The sequence below is a fragment of the Leptodactylus fuscus genome, chromosome 6, assembly GCF_031893055.1.
Source record: "Leptodactylus fuscus isolate aLepFus1 chromosome 6, aLepFus1.hap2, whole genome shotgun sequence".
In the NCBI taxonomy this organism is placed as follows: Eukaryota; Metazoa; Chordata; class Amphibia; order Anura; family Leptodactylidae; genus Leptodactylus; species Leptodactylus fuscus.
In genome coordinates this window covers 53188705-53214785 of record NC_134270.1, presented here as the reverse complement: position 1 = coordinate 53214785, position 26081 = coordinate 53188705, and the positions used below count along the sequence as shown (strand labels likewise).

General features: G+C 42.6%; 2 protein-coding genes across 2 annotated transcripts; one reads left to right on the top strand and one right to left on the bottom strand.

Annotated features, from left to right (window-relative positions):
- Window positions 1-281: 281 nt before the first annotated feature.
- Window positions 282-14053, bottom strand: NOL9 (nucleolar protein 9). The gene is made up of 12 exons (XM_075279979.1): window positions 13804-14053; window positions 11688-11907; window positions 10882-11012; window positions 10257-10389; window positions 9575-9671; window positions 8767-8864; window positions 7106-7267; window positions 6734-7028; window positions 5852-5963; window positions 3339-3516; window positions 1141-1274; window positions 282-1054 (listed from the first exon to the last, which is right to left on the bottom strand). Exons 1-12 carry the CDS (start codon window positions 14026-14028, stop codon window positions 944-946), a joined length of 1896 nt encoding a protein of 631 aa, XP_075136080.1. The 5' UTR covers window positions 14029-14053; the 3' UTR covers window positions 282-943.
- Window positions 14054-18282: 4229 nt separating this feature from the next.
- TAS1R1 (taste 1 receptor member 1) lies at window positions 18283-24211 on the top strand. Its single transcript, XM_075279973.1, has 5 exons — window positions 18283-18546; window positions 19557-20297; window positions 21958-22167; window positions 22623-22743; window positions 23277-24211. The coding sequence occupies exons 1-5, from the start codon at window positions 18283-18285 to the stop codon at window positions 24209-24211; spliced, it is 2271 nt and encodes a 756-aa protein (XP_075136074.1).
- Window positions 24212-26081: the final 1870 nt, after the last annotated feature.

Genomic DNA, 26081 nt, shown 5'->3' with positions numbered 1-26081 from the left:
GAATATGGCTAGAACTAGTGGCCGTGTAATATAAGGTGTAAGGTCCGGCTGCTAAAATTGCAAATCATTACAGTACCTTAAAATCCAGCAGGTCTGAGTTTCTGAGTGTTGCAACGTGTTCACATTAGTCCTGAAATAGCAGTACAACAGTACAATCTCATATCGCGCTGCCACAGGTCACCGTGCAGGCCTAGCGGACGTTTTCCAAGGAGTAAATATGGTAAAGTAAAGATAAAGTCTGCATTATATTTCTTAACAAATCTTTATTACAAAATTCCGGCCTTGGGAAAGACTCAGTCCTTGCAGCTTAAAATATTTACATAATATACAAGACGACTTAAAACTGTTGTGTGACCAGATAAACACTGCTAATCCTACAAAGTATCCCATTAGACCCTGCTTAAATTACAACACACAACAGTGTAAAAAAAAAAAAAAAAAATCACAACTGTAATAAAAAATATTTACATGAGATATGTTGGCGCCATTTATCTCACTGGACGCTAATAATTTAAGATGGCAAACTGTAAAGAAAATCGGTCACTGCCCTTAACGCGTTTGCTTTAGTAAATAGCTGGATTCTCAATGAAAGAAGCATCTTGACTCTGCAATGTGTCATTCCTCAGTTATTCCATCTGGAAATATATATGAATAAAATTGGAAATTGAAAGTTACCATTCCCCTTACCATCAGTGTGCAGCCACACTGTCTGTACTGATAGACATGTCCAGAGTATATCAATGTATTCAAATACATTTCCAGGAGGGGTAACAGAGTAACAGCACAGCAAAGTTCTAAGTAAGAAATTCTATAGAACTCTTATTTCATTGGCAATATAAGTATTCACTATAAAAAAAAAAAAAAAAAAAACATGTCAAGAAAGGTTAGAAAAACAAACAAACAAACAAACCACAAAGTAAGTCTGGCAACAATGCCATATTTCTTATATGTGCTCCCGCCTTTTGAGATGTTTGTTCAGTTTTATTTTTCCAGATCCGTATATGGAGAAATCGTATTCTGTGGTTACATAAGGGAGATCACCCTGCACTCCCGGCTGCAAAAAAGTAAGAACATTAAAATGATTAAGTACACAGAATATTAGGAGATGTGCCGTTCTGTTGGTTCTCGAGGAGTTCGTACCTGATGCTTGAAGATACTGTGTGGTATAGAAATATTCCCTATGAGCAAACAATTGACCAATCGTAGAGTCTCTGGTGGCAAGGGGGAAAGAATGTGGTAGACCTTTTTCTCCATATTAACTCCTCGAATAATACCTGGTTATAGAGACAACAAATCATCATACACAATGTCAAAGGGAACAGCAGCTGGATGATGGGGTCAAGAACAAATTATATAACATACACCAGTCAACGTGAATGACACTGATCAAGATGTGACAAAGGCCACCTACAAGGACTGGGAAATATTAGACAGTAGTGAACAGTCAGTACTTGAAATTGATGGAAGCAGAAAAGGGATCTTACATAGTTACATAGTTAATGAGGTTGGATAAAGACATTAGTCCATCAAGTCCAACCTATAACCCTACAATCCTTACAGCGTTGATCCAGGGGAAGGCAAAAAACCCCATGAGGCTCATGCCAATTGATCTGAGCAACCTGTAATGTCTAGTTGACCAGGGCAAGGCATCTCCCAAAAATCAGGGCTTGTGCGGCTTGCCCATTATGCAGTGGTTACTATCAAGTGGCTAAAGGAAGGACAACCACTTAGTAAACTAACAACAGGGCTAGTTGCAGAGTATGGGCCTGGTAGACACAGACCAGTCAGAGTGCCCATGATAACCTGTGCCAAAATAGCCTATAATAGCCAACTGAGCTTTGAAACTAGACCACAGAACAATGGAAGAAGGTGGCCATGTCTGAGGATTCATGTGGTATTTCTTTACAGCTCATCTTAGAGAGACAGCAGGATGCAAAATAGGAGGAAAGAAAATGAGCGGATGCAATATGATGTTCTGGACAGTATTTTGCTGGGAATCAATTGGTCTGAGCGTTCACGTGGATGTTACTTTGAAACGCACATCCATTACCTAAACATTGTACAGATCTAATATACCGCTTAAGGTAGTGACCTTTCAGTAGATAATGCACCCTGCCATACTTCAAAGATTGTTCTGAATCCAATTGAGCATATGTGGGACGTGCTGGAACAACCAGCCTGAGCCAAGAGGCCACAACCAGCAACAGAACTTAAAAGATCCCCTTGTGTATGTGTGGGTGATCTTAAAGGGAGTCTGTCACATAACAATCCATATGAGCTATATGGATTGTTATGTGACAGATGAGCTATATTCTAATGAGATACTGGGTGCAACAAGAGCGCTACTGTGGCATTTAGTGGACCAAAGAGCTTCGCTTTCCCTCCAAACTATTATTTTTTTTTTAAAAAATTTATGTAGATTGTGAGCCCCATACAGCGCTCGCAATGTACATTTCTCCCTATCAGTATGTCTTCGAAGTATGGGTAGAAATCCATGCAAACTTGTGGAGAACATACAAACTCCTTACAGATATTGCCCATAGCAGGATTCGAACCCAGGACTCCAGCGCTGCAAGGCAGCTGTGCTAACCACTGAGCCACCGTGTTGCCCCCCCCTACCCCCTATAATTGATATATGCTGTGCCTGACCCTGTCAAACATGAGGGTAGCTCTTTGGTGCAATGGTGATGCCCTCGTTGCATCAAATGGCTCATTAGAATATCAGGTAAAAAAAAAAAAGTCAATCATTCCGCACAGAAAGCAGAAAGTTTTTAGTCCCATGGGCCCCAATTATGTAACAGATAGGGTGCAACAGGGACTGTTCTCGTAACAGACATTCCTTAATGTTATGGCTGATGGATAGTAGAGGTTTGACTCCTTGCTCCCTTAGAGACCATGGTGAAGACGTGAAGATGTATAAGTACATGCAGGTGTTGCGGCATCAGCACATGCTGGTGCCCACAGCATCAGGGAATGCATCATGCAGCAAATCACCATCATCTTAAAGGGGTATTCCAGCCCCAAATTGAGTTTTTATACTGATGACTTATCCTATTAATAGGTCATCATTTTGTAATATGACAAGAGTCCAACACCCAGTTAGATCATCTGTTCTAGCAGCCCCTGGGTTTCGGAAGCTGGTAGTGGATAAGTGGTGCATGCAGTGCCACTTCCATTGAAGTAAATTGGAAAGGTGAAGCAGCCGTGGCCACTAACCGCTTCCATCACCCAGAGCCTGCTAGACCAGCTGATCAGACCCCAAAAGATCACACACTGATAACCTATCCTGTGGAGAGAGGAGAAGAAAAAAGTACAAAATCTAAATAGATTTATCTTACCAAATCCTAAGCAGTCGCAGATTGGAGTCTGGGTTAATAACACTGGGCCACTATCTTGACTACTGATGTCATCCAGAATGTGGCAGAGCCCAACCCAGCTGGCATTAGCAGAATACATGACGTGAGATGGAGCCACGTCTGCATGGATCACACGCAGAGCAACTGCATTAAAAGGCACCTGAAAAAAAAATAAAATAAAAAAAAGCCTTCAATGTAAGTTTAAGATTATAATGGCGAGAACATTATTATAAAAGGGTTTTCCAGGGGGGTGTAAATAAACTTAATTCTTCTTGCAACTTTTAAAAGCTGGATCTGGCTCCTGGTCCCATGATCAGAACCAGTCCCCACCCCCAGGTCACTGTGCCTCCTCCCTCATTTTCACAAGCAGTTATCTATGCTATGGGGGCTGAATGACTACAGTAAAGACAACCCCAATAACACAGGTTATGTGCCCATAATTTCTACACCAACATAGAAAATGGAATGCAATACAGAAGTATTCTAGCATATGATTAAAAAATATATATATATAAAAACATTAAAAAAAGAAAAAAAAAGAAGAAGTATCTTTAGACAGTAATATACACAACCATATCAGTGTGGTCACACAACTATTCAGAACATTTTCCCTACAAACATGAAGTGCCAACATAAAATATAAGAACATATGTAAATATATTAAAACATATAAAATTTTAAATAAATAAAAATGGTACACACAACACAATATGAACATCTGAGGGTCACTACATACAAGCTAACGGTGAGGTATACAATTATTAAAATTCATACATGGAAAGGGCCAGGAGCTTAACAATACAAACAGGCAAGTAATATAAGTGTGAGCTGCCAAACTATAAAGTGCAAATCAGTATAGAGACTACACTAAGCTACCACAACCTAGGCAACACGGTATAACCAACCTGTATTATTCACCCCATGCCATCTGATCAAGTGTCACTTGTCTACGTGGCTCAGTTTGACCATTTGTCTGCCTGATGAATAAGTTTGTCCGTTCATCAATAGGTTAGGTTTCTTAAGGCTAAAGCTAAGCCATGTGCTAAATTGGTTAAAATATCAATCAAGTAGTCACTTTGATACATGCAAAGCCCAGATGACAAATGTGTATCTGTATGCATGCAAAGCAGTACAACTCCCCATTTCCTCCGGTATTACCCTGAAGACTATTATCCCTCTCAAATCTTCTTTGCTGGATTCCAGATATTTTTTCCTGCTTTGCATCTAACTTGTGACAGCTCCTTCCTAGTAGATACACGCAATGTAAACTACAATGGCACTTTATAATTCCTTTAACCCAGTATCAGCAAAACCCTAAAATTGGGAGATCAACAAGCTGAGAAGAGTGTAAAACCTTGTGAAGTGGAACACACAGGAGGCATCTGTGACTACAGCTGTAGATGTAGCAGGTGGCAACCATATAGTCTCCACCATGGTATACCTGCTCTCCTGCAATGGGAAAGAGCATATGTGCTACACAAATAGGGCAGGTGCACTAGAATACTGGTGTAGCAGACCACACGTAATTTGTAAATTTACGCCATTACTAGGCTGGGGCCTTAGAAGGCAGTGCGGTTTTGAAAATCGTAGCATGTCAATTATACCTACGGAAACGCCAGCGATATTCCCAAAGGTATAATTGACACCGAAACTCTACAGAAAAAACCTCTGAAAACTTTACATTAATATACAGCAACATAATGTACAATGAAATTAGGAATTGTAGCAGATTTGGGGATAACATTTTGTTCTGTTTCTTTTTCCCCCAAATTACTCCACCCTTAGGTTTTGAGCCCTCCAGTGGAGGTATATTTCCCAACAAATACCAGCAACTAAAAGCTCCAACATATGTCATATAGGGCTCGTCCACATCTGCGCCCGGTCTCCGTTCTGCAGGTTTCCGTTTCCTGCACAAAACAGAGGCAGGAGACGGAAATCTGCAGGACTCTTTCAAACACATTCATTTAAATGGGTTTGAAAGATGTCCAGCCGTGTGCGCCGGTGAGCGTTTTATGCTCTCCGCCGCGAAACCATTTTTCATTAAAATCGGACACAGAGTCGGAACATGCAGTACTCTGTGTCTGATTTTAAAGAAAAACGGTTTCGCGGCGGAGAGCATAAAACGCTCACTGCCGCTCACGACCAGACCCGCTCTGACAGCTTTGCCTGCAGAAGACGGAAAGCTGAGAACGGAGACCTGAACGCTAGTGTGAATCTAGCGATAGTAGTAGTCTACCACATGTCATTAATAGACAAAACAAAAAAAATAAACCCGCATGTGGTGTACTTTACCCCCCACTCCATATGATGCCTTTGCATTGAAAAGCATAAAGAAAAAGAAAAAAGTTCTAGCTATTGGATGAACAGCGCCTTATGGATAAATTTGGCATACGTGCTGGGACTTTTCCAGGTGCCTATGCCAAATGTGAATATAAAACGCAATGTGAACAGAGTCTTTACTCTAGTCAGAACTTTACTATAATCCAAAAACTCACCTCGAAGGGTAACAGTCCATTCAAGGGTATGATCTGGTCAGGATCAAACTGCTGTAACTTACTGAGGTACCCTAACATTGCAAGGTCCCGCAAGATCCAGTTATGGCAAGGGCTAGTTACAAAAAGAAAAATCAGAAAAGCAGTTTTGATATAGAGAAGCTATATACAAATTATCCAAAGTGTTGTCGGTTCTAGACTAGAACTGGAACAGACACGGCTCTGTGCACTGTTTAGCGGTCGTGAATGGCAGTGCCTGTGCACTTATCTGTACCTGTTCTGTGGCCCCTTTAGTCAGCTGGTGCTTAGGACAAATCACCAACATTAAAGTGGGAAATCCCTGTAATCTGTGCCCCTAGTCTCCCTGTAATCTGTGCCCCTAGTCTCCCTGTAATCTGTGCCCCTAGTCTCCCTGTAATCTGTGCCCCTAGTCTCCCTGTAATCTGTGCCCCTAGTCTTCCTGTAATCTGTGCCCCTAGTCTTCCTGTAATCTGTGCCCCTAGTCTTCCTGTAATCTGTGCCCCTAGTCTTCCTGTAATCTGTGCCCCTAGTCTCCCTGTAATCTGTGCCCCTAGTCTCCCTGTAATCTGTGCCCCTAGTCTCCCTGTAATCTGTGCCCCTAGTCTCCCTGTAATCTGTGCCCCTAGTCTCCCTGTAATCTGTGCCCCTAGTCTCCCTGTAATCCGTGCCCCTAGTCTCCCTGTAATCCGTGCCCCTAGTCTTCCTGTAATCTGTGCCCCTAGTCTTCCTGTAATCTGTGCCCCTAGTCTTCCTGTAATCTGTGCCCCTAGTCTTCCTGTAATCTGTGCCCCTAGTCTCCCTGTAATCTGTGCCCCTAGTCTTCCTGTAATCTGTGCTCCTAGTCTTGATAAACTGACTACTTACATATTATCGGTATCTCCTGCTCCATCAAAGTTGCTCTCAATCTCAATAAGATTATGACCCACAGATGGTTTGGGATGAAGCTGCTCATTGTAGTCCTGCTCCTCATCCTCTAAGAAGTCCAAGCTTCGGTTTTTGCTCTGTGCCTGTGACTGAGTTTTTGTCATAAAGCCTGCAGTGTTCCTGACATATTCAGGGGTTAGAGGATCCATCAGTTTTTTGTCTTTGGTGGTCATTTGGACGATGTGACTTGGGGAAAGGAGATGTATTAAGTCCATTAAGAGCAGCAATCCAAATCCTAAAAAAGGAAACCAGAAATGTAAAATGGTGTAACACTGTACTGCAACACAGGCTAAAACAGTAGATGAAACCGACCTTTTACCCATCCCATGGTATTGATGATGAGCGGCTGGTCTCTCCTATAACTCGTAATGATGTATTTTACCGACTCGATGAACCTCTCCATGTCCTGTTCACATGATGTCTCTCCAAAGTAAACCATTTTGTGAGGGTCTCGCTGCTGAGTATATGGAGGCCCTAGTATCAAAAACAGGAAACAACATGAAGTCACCCAAGAGCAACATCTCAAAGCTGCTCTGAATGTATAGGCCACAGGACAGTCCGTGTCCAGATGAGTGTGGCTACCCCTGTTACTGCAACTCCTCCACACATCCTTTTTTTTACCCTGAGGGCATCGACAAACCTGCTTTGACAACCATACACGGGGAAATACCAACCAACAGCAAAGGTCGAAGGGTATACGACTGTGCAGGTACTGTATATTACTAATACAACTGTGTGAATGAATATTCTAAAGAAGGTAAGCGAAAGCTGCATCGAAAAGAATGAACCCAATATTACTTTTTGTCCAATTCAAGAATGCAAAAAAAGATGCAACTTTGGCACGACCTGTAACAGGGTACAATATGCACCGAGTCAGATGCCTTGATATTGGGTTATAACAAATTCTAAAATCTAGCATTAATAACAATCAATAAAACATATATGTGGCTTAGCCACTTCAGTACGGGGCCAATTTTTGGTTCAGAACCACACACATTTTTGTGTTTTTTGTAAGTGCAGTCTTGAGGGCTGTAACACTTATCATTTGCGTTATTCAACTAATTTGTGTCTTTTTTTTCGCTGACACATAGGCCTTTGTTTTTATGTTTTTATTTTTAAGAGGGGGAAAAAACGTGTCTGCTACAAAGTGCTACTAAAAAACGTTATAAAATAGTTTCTGCTCTTTGTTACAGTGAATTTAATTTTTTATTATGTTGTCGGGGATGGCGTTAGAACCTGTGATAAGGGTGTGTTATTGGCATTTATTTTACTTTAGTTAAATTTTTTTTTATTTTTCTACTGTTTTCTTTCTTTTTTACATTGTGTCCCCATAAGGTCATAACAGACCTCTGGGGACTTCTTCTCATTTTTTTTTGGTGGGAGGGGAGGATGATTTCGCCTGTAACTGGGGCTGATACATATAGCCCCAGTTGCAGGAGGAATACAGCCTCCTGCATATTACTATAGAGGTGATTTGGTTCCTGTAGGAGCTCTAACAGACTATGATCCCAGACGATCACGTGACCGCCAGGTCAGAGAGTAGCCACATCATGACTGTGTCCATAGCTGTGTATACAGAATTTATTGAGTGCTGTATACACAGCTATCAGGCAGGCAATAAACCTTCTCTGCCTTCTCTAGGGGAGCTCCAGCTGTTACAGCCAGTTCCAGGATTTTGTGCAGCTGCTGAAAACTGCAAGGACGTACCGGTACATCTTTGCAGAACAAGAGAGGGACTACCCGGACGTATATAATCTATGGGTGTTCCGGAAGAGGTTAAATGATGTGGATCCTATTCAAATTTTTTGTACAAAACATTCTCAGAAAAGTAGATGTTGTTGCAGCCCCCAGTGGGCTTCATGTTAACACCCACTGCTTTAGAATAGGACATCCAAAAAGTTCATACGTGTGTGATAATCAAGTGTCAACATACTTTTGTTCATACAGTAGGTATATATACATAAAACACTTACCTAGTACAGGTTTTGTAATGCTTAACAATGAGATACAGCCGGGTGGAGTGAATTCGGTCTGCCCCAGGTCACAATCCAAGTATTCAACACATGGGATGCTGCAAGAAATTAAAAGTCAAGAGGACTTATAAGACCGACAGAAATGTAAGGCTAGATGTTGAATGGCTGAGTAAGTGTGTAGATAGACTACTGAAAGCATTAAAGAGGACCTTTCTACTCCACCCACTACAAGTCTTAGGATCTGATGATAGCTGCTGCTCCATTTATAGAAATCACAATGACTTTTGTGTTAATCTAAGGTGATGGCCTAAAAATTGTGCAGCAATTGGACAGCACAGACAAGAGGGGTTTTGGTTGTCCACATGTGCTATCTCCAGCAGTCCCATAGAGGTGAAAAGAGTGCAACAGACATAGGTGACCCATTACTACATTCATCTAGAAAGGAACAGAACCCTATTCTTGAGATTACTGGGGTTCATTGGTTGGACCCAGACTGATCAGACTCCAATCCTCTTTCTTGTTAGGTAATTTAAGAAAAAAGTGATCAAGCAACAAGTGACTCCCTTTCTATGGCTCATCTGGCATTGTATCTCAGTGTAAATCATGGTAACCGGTACCTCATGTGCTTGTGCAGTCCACCAAAGCGCCCTGAGCTGCAATGTGAAGAGGATGGACAGAGCGGCAGCTATCACAATAGTAAACTTGTCATTACGAACCATAAATCATTGGCCTACTGAATATCAAATGGAAACAACCTCTTTGTGCCACAGACAACACCATAATGAAGGTTATGTACACATCTACTCACTGCTGTAGCAGCTGGTTGATGAGATATCTGTTGAACGTTGATTTTCCAACATTTTTAGGACCACAAACCAGAATAATGGGGCAGCCATTGTCCTCCTCTGCAAACAAAAAAGAAACCACAAATAAACAGTGAGTGGCCTGAATCTGTAATCCAAGGTAAGCTGTGGCTCTCCTGCTGTAGAGGAACTACAAGTTTCAGCACGTCTCACTGAAGGATGTGGTTCTGCAGCTGTTAGAGAGCCACAGCTTCAAAACCAATGTTTGGGCTGGAGCCATCAATGCATCAAAAATAATTTTGGTGACAGTCAGATATATAGAAAGAAAGTAGCAGCCCATATAGCTGCTGCACTGACCTGGATATTATAATACTCTGCAGCTATGATATGTGATATAATGTGCCAACTGTATATTACAAGAATATCAGAAATCATGATGCCCTATGGCCGATGAGCTTCCTCATGCACAAGCTAAGGTGTTTATCAAGATGCTCTGCCATACATTTTTACAATACATTTGTCGGGCCATGTAAGGTCCTGTCCCCATCACAAAGCCTTGCCTGCATTTTTGGAAAAGTGGTGAGTGCAGGATAAAATAGTAAAAAGTTGCAAACTTTGCAACAAAACCAGGCGTAGGGAGATTAATATATAACAGGGAGTTCAGATGTGAGATGCCATAATACATACCAAGGCAGGCGCTAACTAATTGTTGGGCTGCTGACGCTGCCTCCTCTGACATAGTCACTGCATATTCTGGGTCACAACTATTGATTCCTATAGAATGTAGGACCGGATCGCTCGCCCCAGACGACTTCCTCTTCTGAAAAACAATAAAACATTTTTGTTTTTTCTGATCTCCTACAGGATCAACATAAAGATGAAAGCAAAATAATCAAACAGAAAAGCAGTTTACTCTGCAGGCAGCATGTTATAGAGTAGAAGGAGCAGACTGATACATAGTTTTGTAGGGAAAGATTCGCTATAACATGCCATTTACCCGTTGAAATCTCTGCTCTATGTTGAGAGGTGAAGGAGGCGGATCTATCAGTGACTGACAACTTCCCCTCTATGACTATCCATACAGAGATAGCTGTCAGTCATTGATAGGACCACCTCTGACTTCAGCACATAAACATTTCCGCAATCGCAGGTCCTGTAGGAATCCCTACACTGGTCTGTGCCGCAAATCTGGACAAATATAGGAAATGCTTCATAATTTGCAATTATGGATAAAAATACGGTTATGTGCATGGGGCCTCACAGAAGAACAACAAAGTGTAGCATTCTTATTTGATAAAAAAAGCTTTCATACCGAATTTGTGCCAAAGATGCTGGAATAGTCAGGGTGACTTAAAATGTAGTTAACTGCTGTGTCCTCCAAACGTTCGAGCAGCAGGATGGAGCAGGAGGGTTTGAAGTTTTTCATTACAGCCCGTCTGCAATCTGGAATAAAAGGAGGTGTATATTACAATGGCGGCTTTATAGCGTCAGTACCTGAACCTCCAAGATTAAAGAGGACCTTTCATCTCATCATGAACATGCGGTTTTATATACCGTTAGAAAGCCAACAGTGCACAGAATTCAGTATACCGTCTGCTTTCCCGGTATGTGCCCCTGTGGTGTAGATATTGGTGCTGAAACTAAAGTCACTGATATCGCTCCACTATCAGAAGGGTGTTCCTCATAGCTCAGTGTCATTGCTGGGCTGTAATGAATGCCCTCCCAACCCTCGAGTGTACTATAAAATAGCTCTTTACTGTCAGAGGGAGTGTTCATTACCGCCCAGCAATGACGCTGAGATGTGAGGAACAACCTTTTTAAAGTGGGGAGATATCAGTGCCGAAACTAACGGCACTGATCTCTCCACCACTGGGGCACATACTGGGTAAGCCGACAGTGCGCTGAATTCACTGTTCGCTTTTTAGTAGTATATAAAACCGCATATGCATGAGAACATGAAAGGTCCTCTTTAAGACCACACGTGACAGAAGCTTGGTATCTTTGTAAACTTTGGAAAGGTTATATCCCTACTGTGAGGTTCCCATGATCTGCCTATTTCCCAGTTTTACAGGTCCAGTAGCAATATTAAAATGTCACTGACCCCAGAGATGCAATTACCTAAGGACAAGTATCCACGCAGCAGCATCCGGGCCTCCATTCGGATCTCCTTGCGCGTTTTACACTTCTTCTTCTGTTTCAGTCCTTCAATTGCCAGGGGTGCATGAGTTTTTGGTGAGAAGAGGTCATAAGGGATTTCACTTGCATTGATCACTAGGCCCAGCACTTTCACGCTGCCATACAAGCAGGTCATGACACATTTACCTATAAAAGCCAATTTCTGCAAAAAAAAAAAGTGCAATAATGAAAGGGATATCCACAGGATATGCCAAAAATATCTTTTTTGGGCAAATGCTTTACTGTTTCCCCAGATTTATGTAAAGCTTGATTAACGTGTAATAAATCCATCCCCATTAAACAATTATGACACATCGTCTCCTATAACTGTCTTGTGTTCTTCTGTTAGGGGGCATCCGCTGCTAATGTCCGTTCAAAATCTTGTGCGGACATTAGCAGTGGACACTAGCTGTATCTGTGACATTTTGCATTCATTTTAATGGACATCGGGTGCATTCTTTTACTGTCCGTTCCCAAAGATGTCTGACTTTTCAAGCGGACAGCAAAACCCAACATGTAGGATTTTGCTGTCCGCTTGAAAAGTCGGACATCTTTGGGAACGGACAGTTAAGGACACCCACGGGCAGTAAAAGAACGCACCCGATGTCCATTTAAATGAATGCAAAATGTCTCGGACACAGCTAGTGTCCGCTGCTAATGTCCGCACAAGATTTTGAACAGACATTAGCAGCGGACACTAGCTGACGGACACTGACGGTAGTGTTAACGCCCCCCTAGAGCTTATTCAGATGACAGAGTTCATTAGCCATATGACTCCCGTGATCTGTGACAAAATAAAGCATGCTGTATTTTTTCACAGATTGAATCCAATTCACCCTTTGAGGTGTTTGGGTTTCAGCACAGTTGTGTGAATATAACCTTACTCCTACTAGAAATATATGCATATATTTACAACTGGGCATTACATTTCCCTTTGTACAAGGGGGCATGTCCCTATACAGTCTGATTCAGTCTTCAAAGATTAGGAAGTACAGGGACAATTCCACAAATAATTTAAAAAGGACGTTTCACCATTTACAACTCTTTTCATCTTTCAATAGGGTAAGTCATCTAAAAGATCATTGGGGGTCCTACACTTGGCACCCTGATCAGTAGAAGGAGCCATAGAAATTGTACGAGTGTTGCAACCGGTCCTCAGTTTACATCGCACACCATCTGTGGCCATCGGATGTAATTACATTCTCATTCACTTCTATAGGTTGGGGCTGTGGATTCCTGCCCCGATACCTTCACACATCGCTGATAGTCACAGTCAGTCAGAAGTAAGAAAGATCCTTTCACTCATTAAAAAGCCAGTAACTCCATTCTTATGAAAGTAAATATGCACCAGACATGGACCACATTCATTATACCCATATTAATAATTGAATTAATTGTTTTATTTTGAATCCGGTAACTTTTTTCTGTCTCCAGACTGACTACATCACATGGCCGCTATAACAGAGTCTATGCAATGTAAATAATGAAGGGCCCTAGCACTCTTATGATCACCATAGATCTTTCATACAGCTGATCTGAGGGGTCCCCGGTGTCGGACCACCTCTCTGATGATCCATGCTGAGGGTAGGTCATCAAAAAAAGGCGTTGAAAAATCCCTTTAATATCTACCATGGCCAACTCTTATCTAGTTCTCGGTGTACAGACAAGTCTCTGCTGACCGCCTGCGGCTCATACCCCATATACCTGGAGTGGCCAATGGCTATACCTTAGAGATCAGGTGGGAGAGTCCCGGCCACAATGTCCCTCTACCTGATTTCTATCCATGTTCTGACTTATCGGACAATAGTATAAGAGGTAAGGCAGCAGCAGCAGCCTAACATACCGTCAACCATCAGGGCATGCCAATCCCTAACCTGGCCACCATATGGAGACCCCCAGTAGTCACCTCCAGTGTCACAGCGGGTGTCTTTAGAGGAGCTGTCTAACAAGCTCAGCTCTTACACTTCTCTGTAACCATAAGGCCATAGAGGTGCACAGAGGAGACCAGAGGTCAGCCACCAGGTCAGCTCTGCTACATCTCGGTACAGGCATCACTGACCTCTCCCGGCTGCAGCACGGTCACACACACCCCCTCCTCCACCAGTAAGGCTCCATGCTCCCGGCTCTCCTCACTGTCAGTGCTGGGCCAAGACTTGCGCGGTTCGGACTCCGCTGCCAGTTTACAGCGTTCAGCCAACGCATTTCTGCTCTTGACGGATCCGCTCTTCCCCGGTCGGATCTTGTAAGAAGGGCCCGGGCGGGAATTGACAGGCCGCTGCTTCATAGCGGAGATTCACCGTGACCGGGGGCGCCACAAGAACAGGTTTGAATAGCGCAGCACGGCACTTGTGTATGGGACAAACATAAATTTCCCAGGGTGAATGCCTTCTATTGGAAACCTGACGTGGTGTAGACGCAAAGTCCCAGGGATAGTTGCTGTTCGGCCCGCACACTCTGACGTCTGTAGGCTCCGCCTAGTCATGGGAATGTAAGCCGCAGATGTGTGGGGACTGTAGTGCGCATGTGCGACTGTATGCACCCGGTCACTGATGAGTGGCAGAGACATGATAGGGTGCCAGAGTGCTGTTCACAAGTCTTGGGGGAGGGGGGAAATTATCAATTTTGTGGCTGACGTCACAAGGGATGTATTTGTACCGCATGGCATGGTGTAGTGTGTATTGTCTTGTCTTTAAGGCAGGTATTAGGTATAAGACAAAAAGTTCGAGGACAATAATTGATAATGCCTTAGGATGCCATAGGTTTTCTTGTTAATCTTTTTAAGTTAAAAATGATTTGGATGCAATTCTCTTTATGGAGAGCGAATTCACATATGGGCCGATCTGCCACTAAATTTGGGTGTGAAGCACTGATCATGTGGCCGTGGATGGGATGTAATCCGTGGCATGTGTGTAGTGCATACATTCCATATTTAATCTGCATTAAAGGGGTTGTTCAGGGTTAAAGGGAATAAGTCTGTGCCAGGGTAGCAATCTGGAGCACTGAGGATCCCTGCCGGTGTGTTAGAGCAGTATGAGGCAGCTGTTTGGAGCAACAGACCTGCCCTCATTGCTCATTTGCATATTTTGAAATAAATGAAGCTCCCATGAAGTCAGTGGGAGTTGAGCCGTAGTGACAGCACCCACATGTTATACAGGGGATGGAGCATTCTGCTTCCAGCACTGTTTTGTGTATAGGATGGGTTCTGGAAATGGCTCCATGCAGCTGGTAGGTGCAGGGGATCTGGTTGTTAGTCTGCACTGATCAGGTGTTTATGCCCTATCCCAATAATAGGCCATAAAAACCTTAAGGCTAATGCTAGGTTCACATCTGTACTTGGTTCCCATGCGGACTCCCCGAACGGAATACCGAATGCATTTGCAAGCGATGTGCAGTGAAAGCACACGGAGCCCACACTATAATGGGGTCTGTGTGCTTACCACGCACTGCCCACACGAATCATGCAGACAGGAAAGTAGGTTGTGAACTACTTTCCTGTCCGCAGTTCCCTGCGGAGATCTGGCGGCAAGCACATGGACCCCATTATAGTTTATGGGGTCCGTTTGCTTTCACTACACAACGCTTGCAAATGCGTTCAGTATTCCGTTCGTCGGTCCTCATGCGGACTCCCCGAACGGATGACCTAACGCAGATGTGAACGATTCCTAAGGCCCTATGTACTTGACCAAACCTAAAAAGTAATGTGGGAAAAGCTGCAGTGGCAACACATCGCAGTTTTTCCCCCAGTACTTTTAACAGAAATTTTGAGCCAAAATCAGCTGTGGCTTGAAAAGGAATGGAAAATATAAAGGAAGATCTTAGACATTACTCTTCTGTTAATTCCACTCCTGATTTTAGCTCAAAAAATCGCAGCAAAATCAGCAATTAAAAATGCTGCATTTCCACAACACCTTAAAGAGGACCTTTCATGTCCTCAGATACATACGGTTTTATATACCACGAGAAAGCTGACTGTGCGCTGGTGATTTTCCCGTTGTGTGCCCTGGGGATGGAAATATCAGTGTTGTTAGTTTCGGCTCCAGTCTCTGCCCACTGTCAGAAGGTTGTTCCTGACAGTACTCGTTCATAGACTTGTACTGGGGGGGGGGGTGTTCTTCACAGCTCAGCATCATCGCTGGGGGTTAAGGAATGCCCCCGTCTGACAGTACAGGGCTACGTTAGAGTACTGTCAGGACTCACTAGACTGTGAGGAACAGCCTTCTGACTTTGGGCAGAGATCGGAGCCGAAACTAACCCCATTGACATCTCCAGCCCCTAACAGGAAAGCTGACAGTGCACTGAATTCACTGCACTGTCAGCTTTCTAGCGGAATATAGAACCGCATGTGCCCGAGGACATGAAAGGTCCTCTTTATGTGGTTTTCCAGGAATTACATATTGATGACCTGTCCTTAGGTAGATTGACTCCCAGGACCCCTAGAAATCAGCTGATTAGTTGAGTACTGCAGTCTCTACATTGCATAGATTGGCTCAGCCCCAATCACTTTAATGGGACTGCATTGCAAGCAGGCCTTGTGATGAATGAACATGATCTTATTAGCCTGTGAAGTGAAATCGGCACTCACCCCTCTGAGACTAACCAGTCACGTAGGAACGTGCCTCAGAATGAACAACCCCTTTAAGAATCGTGGGTCAGCTATCTCCATTTGAATACATGTTTCTCTCATCTGCTGGCAAATATTTTGACTCCTAAGATGTTGATCCCTTTGGAGCTTCAGCAATCATATAGTGTGCTCTGATTTGGATACGATGAGCTCTACACTTACAATTTCCCCTGCCATAATCCCTGGCTGATACTCCAGCTGAAGGCCCAGTCTGCGCATATACAAATCAGCCTGTATGCTAATTCTGTCGGAGGGTATCCGTCACATGTAGTGACACAGCCCGCCTTCATCCCTCAAAAGCAAATAACTATCAGTAGACGGCTATGTTATTCACCAGACTAGGACTTTCTTGCTTTGTCTGGTGCTGGTTCCGTCTTTAGTCTCAGTCCTAAGAACATTATGCTTATTATATCTTCAAGATCGGACTGTGTCTTCATAATTCTTCTTTCTCTTCAGTTTACACTGGGCTGTAAGGAAACCAACTATAAGACTGAATTTAATGTTCCAGGAGACTACATCATAGGGGGATTATTCACTTATCATAAAGCAGGTGTGTCAATATCCTCCAAACCTCTGATCGACAATTGTGATAGGTAAGATGAGGAGGGGGCAGTTTGTTATATAATGACATGTCCTCCAACTTTCTAATATACTTTGTATTTCAATTACTTCAAGATTTTTTCAAGGTCTCTGCTCACAAACATTTGTTTATTTCACAGAAACCCTACTTCTCTACTTTTTATAGCTGTATCCAGCCTAGACAAGGGACTGGACTCCAGACTGATGCACTTTTTCTGCACTGATACATTGTAGCAAACTATTCGGAAAGGAGATCTGTTTCCACATGTAACTGCTTTTTAAGTGGACACGGTTTCTGTCTTTCAGGTCCCCATGTGGAAGCTAAACATGGACACTTGAACGCTAGTGTGAACCTAGCGTTATATGCTGAATGAGTTTTCCAGGTCTTTAAAGGGATTGTTCCACTGTAAAGACTTATCCCTAATCAACAGGACCCACGTTGGAGTGGTGGTGCCCATATGTGGTCTGTGTTCCATTCACTTCTATGGAACTTCTGGGATTCTGGTCTTCAGCATCCCCGTAGAAGTGAATTGAGCAGTGACCGCACAGAGTTAGTGGAAGTTGCAGGCCCCCATTCTTCTGATCTCTGGGGGCCCCAGCAGTTGGACCCCCTACCTAGCAATCAGACACAAAGAAAACCTCTGCGGACTTTCTGTGAAAAGCACTTTGGGAAAAACCACAATGCATTGCCATCATGGATTTTCCTGGAGCGCTTTTTTTAGCCTACCTAAAAGCTATACAAGTATATGTTTAGTCAAAAATGACTTTTTCCATTGATAGAGCCCCTTTAAGTTTATAGAGGAGAGTTTACACAGGATACAATTGTAACAAACCTTCAGCTGTGTGGGCTGGTTCACAACTGCGCCCGGTCTCTGCTTTCAGGTTTCCGTCTTTTGCCTGAGAAACTGGACAGGAGACTGGTACTTTTTTATAGCCGTATTGATTTTAGCAGAGAGGGCTACTACTCTTTTGCAGTTCTATCACCCATAAGGGATTGTTCACATGGCGGAAATTTTCCTAGCTGCAATTCAGCTTAAGGAATTTCAAGCTGATTTTTTTCGCTCGTCCAAATTCCACACCCGCCACGTGGTATTTTCTGCCTCCCATTAACTTCAATGAGAGTTATCAGGCAGAATTTGCCTGAAGATCGAGCATGGTGTTAGAGGAAAAATCAGCATCTGACTCCCATTGAAATGAATGGGTGTTTGACATAGTGATGTGGTATAAACCAAAGCTGACAACCTTTAGAGCATCATGGAATATACTTTTAACCAGTTATTGTCTTTCTGCTCTTACAGAACCTCATTCAATTCCCACGGTTATCATTTGCTCCAAGGAATGAGATTCGCCATTGAAGAAATCAATAATTCCAGCTTTCTTCTCCCCAACATCACACTGGGGTATAAGCTGTATGACACCTGCTCAGATTCTGCCAACATATATGGGACGCTGAAGGTCCTCTCCCAGTGTGCAGCACCCTATATAAAGATAAAAAACAACCTAACTGACTATGACATGAAAGTCATTGCATTAGTTGGACCTGCTAGCAGTAGTTTTGCTTTTGTTACCGCAAGTATATTAGGAAAATTTCTTGTACCACAGGTAAGAGAGTTCTAGAGCTACACCCTGAATGAGAATATCTGACCATGTAAAGGGTAGTTGGGGGTACTTGTGTTACTGCATGATTAGAGTTGGACACTCAGACTGTAACTCAGTACAAGATATGTAATATTTGTACACAATGACTACAACAGCAGAATTGTGAGTGCAGCTCTAGAGTATGATACAGGACGTGGCTCAAGATCAGTGCAGGATTACTAAGGCTAGGTTCACATTTGCACACGGCTCTCCATCATTCAAAATGACAGCGAGCTGGGCCGCTAAAATAGAAGTTATCTGTGCACATTGGCAGACTCCATAGACTATAATTGGGTTCACCGGGTGTCCGTCACCTGTCCACTGTTTTTATACTGAAACTGGCGGAGAAAAAAGTTCTCTGTGTAGGACTTTTCTCTATGCCAATTTCTGGTGGCTTCTGAGATGTATGAAAGCAGTGACTCCAGAATAATAGTGAGTGCAGCTCTGAAGTATAATACAGATCAGTACAGGAAAAGTAATGTAATGAATGCACACAGTAATTCCACCAGCAGAATCGTGAGTGCAGCTCTGAAGTATAATACAAGTAAAGTAAATAAAAAGTATATTAAAAGTAAAGTAAATAAAAAGTATAATTATAAGATCAGTACAGAAAACATAATGTGATTTATATTCACAGTGTATCATCCAGCAATATATCAAGTGCAGTTCTGGATTACATTACAGTTCAAGATCAGGACAGAAGAAGTGATGTAATGTACAAAATGACTACTGGTAGTTCGTGAGGGCAGCTTTAAAGTATAAGTAGTGTAATATATGTACACAGTGAATCCACCTTCAGAATATTGATTACAGCTCTGGAGTATAGGAAAATTGCGTAATGTGTATGTTGTGTGTGGTGTAATATATGTACAAAGTGACTGAAATCTTTTTATAGATACATTGTATTGTATATACTATCTATAGATATAAGCTTTAATAGGATAACCATGCACATTGCACTGTGTATTTTGCAGATAAGTTACTCGGCCTCCAATGAGTTGCTGAGCCACAAGCAGATATACCCATCTTTCCTTCGCACTATCCCCAGCGACAAACTACAAGTAGAAGTCATCTTGAACTTGCTGCAGAGATTTCAGTGGACATGGATAGCCATTGTGGGCAGTGACGACGACTATGGCAGGCAGGGCTTACAAGATTTATACACCTTGGCAACAAACAATGGCATCTGTGTAGCTTACCAAGGGTTAATTCCATACAGCACAGACAGGACTGATGTCAAGAAGATGATTGTTAACATAGTGCAGGCCCGTGTTCGGTTGACTGTGGTTTTCTCTGCCTATTTCAACGCTAGGATATTTTTTGAAGAAGTGGTTAATGCCAATGTGACAGATTTTGTCTGGATTGGTAGTGAGAGCTGGTCCATGGACTCACAGATTGCTGGGCTGCCAAACATCAAGAGTATTGGCTCAATTCTCGGGGTATCAGTGGCTCAGATCTATTTCCCCAAGCTTGTAGATTTTGAGACTGACTATGTAAGATCACTGAAAGCAACGTTTTCTAGTTATTACGGCTGCAATCAAAAGTGTGAGGAGTGTCATTCATTCAGTCTGCAGAACATGTCGCTCCCCAGCCAGTTTGCTATGTCAGCCGCTTTTAATGTGTATTCTGCAGTCTACGCTATAGCTCATGGCTTGCATGAATTACTGGATTGTAAATCTGAGCGATGTAGAAATGAGACCATTTATCCTTGGCAGGTAAGTGTCTATAACTGAAGATAAGGTGAAGTGTCACAACTTGTTTTGTAAGGACTTTGTATGTTCTCCCTGTGTTTGTGTGGGTTTCCTCCGGGTAGTCCGGTTTCTTCCCATACTCCAAAGTCATACTGATAGGGAATGTAGATTGTGAGCCCTATATGGGACAGTGACTGACAATATCTGTAAAGCGCTGCGGAATATGATGGCGCTAGATAAGAAAGCAAAATAAATAATCAGTCTAGATCAGTCTGATCCTGAGGCAGAAACTGACACTGGAACTCAATTAGTTGACAAGGTAACTGGTAACACCCAGTTGTCAAATTAGGGTAAATTCACACGGGGTATTTTGGTCAGGATTTTGAGGCCGTATCCACCTCAAAATCCTGACCAAAAAGACAGCCCTTATTGAAATCAATCGGAGACGATCAGTTCTTTTTTTCTGGGAGCCGTTTGTTCCGGTTCCCGGAAAATTTAGGCCTAATCCGGAGCGGAGTGCACTGCACTGACATCCAGTCGCAGCCTTCCGCCTCAGGTTCCGGACTAAAAAACCCTTTGTGAATTTACCCTTAGAGGGAGTTCACAGGAAGGAAAGTGGAACGCAATCTGGCACGTATGCAAAATCACGGCCGCAAAATAATGCGGCGTATACGCTCCTAACTCCCATTGAAATGAATGGGAGCATTTTGAGCGCGTAATCTGCCGGTACGTGTATACGTGCCAGATTGCGCTCCACTTTCCTCCGTATGAACTCCCCCTTACTTATTCTTTAGTAGAAGGAATAGTAAAGGAACAGTAAATTCGATGTTTTGAGAAAAGACTTTTCAGTATTTCATAGGGAATTTAAAGGGGTATTCCCATCATATAAACTGATGGTATATGCGCCACAGAATTTTCCTGCTCGATAATGTTCCCAGCCACCCTGTTGTGCAGGGAACTGCAGCCAGCCCCACTTACTTCAATGGATCTGTGCTGTCATTCCTTGCAGATCATTTGGCCAGGGCACGCAAGGGAACGCAGAACTAAGTGAATGCTGAAACATTTTCATTCTCAAGTTGGGGGGGTCTGAGAGTTTGGACTTCCATTGGTCATAAAGGGATGGCATATACTTTTTGAGAAAGGAATATCTCTTTTACTAATATTTACTAATGCAGCCATGTCAGAAGACCACTTTTTTACGCCAAAAGGTTTCCATACTAATAGGTATTGGTGGCATATTGCTAAGATATGGCACCAATATGTGGTTGATGTAATATTGACCCCTGATACTTAATAGATCCAGCAAAATTTCACCTTCACCCTAAAGGGAGTCTGTCGCTAGAACCCAGGATATCAACTGAACCCTACAGACAAATAGGCTAGGGTCTCCTGAATCAAACAGTGTTGCCCCCATGTCAATTAGTACTTCCGTTGCCGAGATATTGCCATTTTTGTCAATATACAGATTGGCTATTGGAGTAATAGTGGTGTTGCTGCACTGCAAAACCTAACACAGGTCTTATACAAAGGTAGTGTTATGGCTGGAAAAAGGTGCTTCACCAAGTTCAATGCCACTTTGAGTCACAGTAGCTTGTTGTAAAGATATTAGTACAGAGCCCCTTGAATTTCCAGGCACTCCTTACATGTACAGTAAATATAACATTCTATCTGTTTCATTTACCAGCTCTTGGAATACGTAAAGAAGGTAAATTTCACTCTCTACAACCAAACCATCAATTTTGACAGTAACGGGGACCCAGCTACTGGTTATGACATAGTGATGTGGACCTGGAATGGAGATATTCCATCTTTCAATGTCATTGGTTCATACAGTAAAGTTGCAGAAAAGCTCCAGTTGAATGAAGGGCTGAAATGGCACACCAAGGATAATTCTGTAAGTCAATCTGTATGCACTGTCACCAAAAGGGTACTAACTGGAAGCCTGCTCTGCGCTGTTAGTGGTGGCCAATTGCATGAAAACCTTAAAAATTACTCTTAAAGTTCCCTAAATCACCCATGACCCTATACATAGAACACAACTCCTATAACTGAAGTAGTAGGAGGTCTTCAGCTCAGCATGGTTACATTATATTCTCCACTGGGTTGCAAGAATGAAGGCGTTGGTCGAAAAAACAGTGGGTCCTTACTTGAGATCTTGAGTGTAGTCAGTAACAATAGTAGCATGTCCACTTTTCACTTGAGGTTTACAATTTGGTGGTTTCAGTGAATAGTATTGCCTCTGTGAAACCCTACTACCTGTCTGGTTTAGGAGATGTGGGATTCATAAATTCCCCAAGCAATAAAAACTCACTGCAAGATATAAGATTGCTCTTTTGTGTTTGCCTGCAGGTTCCCGAATCAATTTGTTCAAAAGAATGTGCAAATGGAGAGCGACGAGTGCAGACGGGATCTCATTCCTGCTGCTTTGACTGTATCCCTTGCCCAAAAATGACCTTTGTCAACCAAAGCGGTGAGCTATAGTTATATAGAGCTTATGACTACTTTTGAAATAACTTTGGACCCAGTGTGAGAAACAGTGTGCAGCAAAGTCCTGTGCTTGAAGATTTTTGGCTTCTCATTAAAGGGGTTGTCCAGTGGGAAAAAATATTTTTTTAAAAGTTCAGAATGGTTAAAAGACAAGATAGACTTTTTTCCTGCCACTTTGCTGATGCTTATTGGGTCCCCACTGGTGCCCGCTTTGTGGTTCCATTTCAACACAATGTGGATTACCGTTGTGATCAGGGATTGGAGTAGTCATTTACTGTATGCATAAAGGGACCAAAAAATAGAGAATGGCAGGGAACTCTGGCACTGTCAGAATGATAGCAGTAGGGACAGGGAGGGGGGGTTGGTGATGTCAATACTGGACAACACCGCACAACTCCATTAAATTGGTTCTGTCATATCTGTATCTGTGTTAGTAACATATATTTACCTTTTGCCTATGGATATCATCAGTATATTTATACCATCAACATGATGTACGTACTTTGGCATTTACAGATCTCTACACCTGCCAGCCATGTGGATCCAAGCAGTGGTCGCCCATGAAGAGTGAGATCTGCTACAACAGGACCTTAGAATATCTTCCATGGACTGATCCATTGTCAATTGTCCTTCTTTCAGTAGTCACCTTGTTGTTAATATTAATTGCAGCGATCACCATCATATTCATTCTGAATCTTAATACCCCAGTAGTGAAGTCAGCCGGAGGGAAGATGTGTTTGCTAATGTTATGGTCTCTTGGGTGTTCCTGTTGCACTCTGTATTGTTATTTTGATAGGCCGGGGCCGGTCACATGTATGGTGAGACAACCCATCTTCTCTATCAGCTTCACTATTTGCTTTTCTTGTATCGTTGTCCATGCATTCCAGATTGTCTGTATTTTCAAAATGGCCACCCATATGCCCAAAGTGTATGACATGTGGGTGAAAAGGAATGGCTCAGATATCTTTATTGTGGTCAGCTCTGCTGGTCAGGTCCTGATCTGTGTCATCTGGATGGTGGTAAAATGGCCCTCACCCATAGAAGATTACACCACGTTCCCTGAGCAGATCATACTAAAGTGCTCGGAGACGGCCTCTGTGGGCTTTGTGGCTCAGATCGCTTACATTGGGCTCCTGAGCATGTTGTGTTTTGCCTTCTGCTACATGGGCAAAGATTTACCAGACAATTACAATGAGGCAAAATGTATCTCATTCAGCTTATTGGTCTACTTCTTCTCCTGGATTGCATTCCTCACCACCTATATCATCTATCAGGGGAAGTACATAGCGGCGGTCAATGTTGCTGCTGTATTAGTCAGTGTGATGGGAATTCTTATCGGATACTTTACTCCAAAATGCTACGTTATTCTCTTTAGACCAGAACTCAATACCACTGAGCATTTCCAGACAGCCATTCAGAACTACACCAAGAAACAATCCGCTAATGACTAGGAGGATTGCTATTAATTCCATATTGTATATTATCAATAGGCAAGACCAATGTTTTCTAGCCAAGAAGAGGTGAGATAGTGGCCAAGTATGCATTTTATGCTCTCTTTTTAAGTCTATCACTGGCTTATTTTATTTTCTCTGAAAAACCCATAGACTTAATCAGACAAAGACGTGCACATGTATGTCCACCAATCCTATATGTAGCTGCTATAGGTATTCAGGTGGGATCAAGGTCCAAGGAATGCAATAGGATGCACCACCTCCATCATCAGGGGCCTCCATCAACCTTAATCCAGCCTTGTCGCTTTCCATAGAGTTAACAGAACACAACATAAGGGGGTCTATTTTCCAGTAATCCAAATAGTCTAATAATCTGGGAAATTTTCACTCTCGGGTGCATTCACACGGAGTATACGCTGACTGATTCTGAACGTTAAAACACATTCAGAATCAGCGCGTACAAAGCAGATCCCATTAATTGCAATGGGAGCTGGCATACGTGTGCTCCCCATTGAAATGTATGGGATGCTTTTTTCCCTATTGGTTTCAATGTGATACGTGCAATTTTTACAGAATTGGCAGGGAGAAGAGGAGAATGGAAGGTTGGAGTAGAATGTGCCATTACTTTAAAAGGTTATTTTCTACTGATAGACTCCCTTTAAGTGATTTCTCACTGATGGATGTAATATCTGTAGGTTAATTTTGTATATTTCCATCCAGTATTATGTATTAAGAAATTATAAAACGTCTGCACCGTTTTTTCGCAATACATGTTAGATTTTTGTCTAATACTTAGAATTTACAATCATCCTATGAGCAATAAAACACTGCGCTTTGTTCCTGAGATTGAGATAATGTACAGTAAGTTCTTATATGGACAGGTCTATTCATAAGGGGAATCTCTATATCAATAATCAGGCAGCCTAGTGGTATCAGATAAAGATCATGTCTTACAAGTATGAAACAATAGTTACAAAATGTAATTGATCCCATTTAGTGAATAGATAATGAATCTCACCTTCAGAAGACCAGAATTGTATCCACCATATAAACGGAGTATCCAGCATCCTCCATGTAAAACAGCGCATGCGCGCTATACATATCAATAATAAAATATCTCTTGGATTTTGCCTAGGAGGCTGCATAGAAGCAGTTCATACCCGGAACTGGTGGACATGATTCTGTATACTCTGCAGTTGCCACTGAAATCTTCAAGGTCTTTATTTCCATGCAAACAACCTATGGCTGCTGCTACCAATCTATCTCCTTTCTCACCTGGGAGTCCCATCCTCAGATTTGGAGCTGTCTATCACAAAATCCAAGCTGCTGCTGATATGATGATTTATTAAAAGGAGTCTGTTACTGAGGTGAAGCATAACAAACCAGAAGGGTTCCGCTGAACGCGATGAGATGAATAAACTGGTGATGTAGGAAGCTGTCCATTCCCTGCTTCACCATTCATCCCCTGTCTCTGTAATGTGAACAGTAGGCGAGATGTGATGACATCACTTACATCAGACCTGCAGCTCCCTGAAACCTCAGAAACCAAGGAGAACAGCAGAGAAATGGGGCAAGGTGAATATTAGCTTTTTTTTATGTGTACTTGGCACCAGGTGAAGGGCATAATATTGTGGGGTCAACTGCAGAGGGACTTTTAACTGTGAGGGCACTTGGAGGGGGACATTAAACTGTGGAGATAGCTGGAGGGGGAAATTAAACTGTGGAGATAGCTGGAGGGGGACATTAAACTTTGGGGCGAGCTGGAGGGGTACATTAAACTCTGGAGGTAGCTGGAGGGAGACATTAAACTGTGTGGGAAACTGGAGGGGGGCTTTATACTATGGGGGAAATTGGATGGGGATATTTAACT

What these genes read in the sequence shown, in the direction of transcription:
- TAS1R1 (XM_075279973.1), top strand. Translation starts at nt 18,283, where the DNA reads ATGAGATTCGCCATTGAAGAAATCAATAATTCCAGCTTTCTTCTCCCC. An exon ending in GGCACACCAAGGATAATTCT is followed by an intron (nt 22,168 to 22,622) that starts GTAAGTCAATCT and finishes GTTTGCCTGCAG; the next exon opens with GTTCCCGAATCAATTTGTTC. An exon ending in GACCTTTGTCAACCAAAGCG is followed by an intron (nt 22,744 to 23,276) that starts GTGAGCTATAGT and finishes TGGCATTTACAG; the next exon opens with ATCTCTACACCTGCCAGCCA.
- NOL9 (XM_075279979.1), bottom strand. Translation starts at nt 14,028, where the DNA reads ATGAAGCAGCGGCCTGTCAATTCCCGCCCGGGCCCTTCTTACAAGATC. An exon ending in TACCATGGGATGGGTAAAAG is followed by an intron (nt 7,029 to 7,105) that starts GTCGGTTTCATC and finishes TTCCTTTTTTAG; the next exon opens with GATTTGGATTGCTGCTCTTA. An exon ending in CTGCGACTGCTTAGGATTTG is followed by an intron (nt 1,275 to 3,338) that starts GTAAGATAAATC and finishes CTCTATAACCAG; the next exon opens with GTATTATTCGAGGAGTTAAT.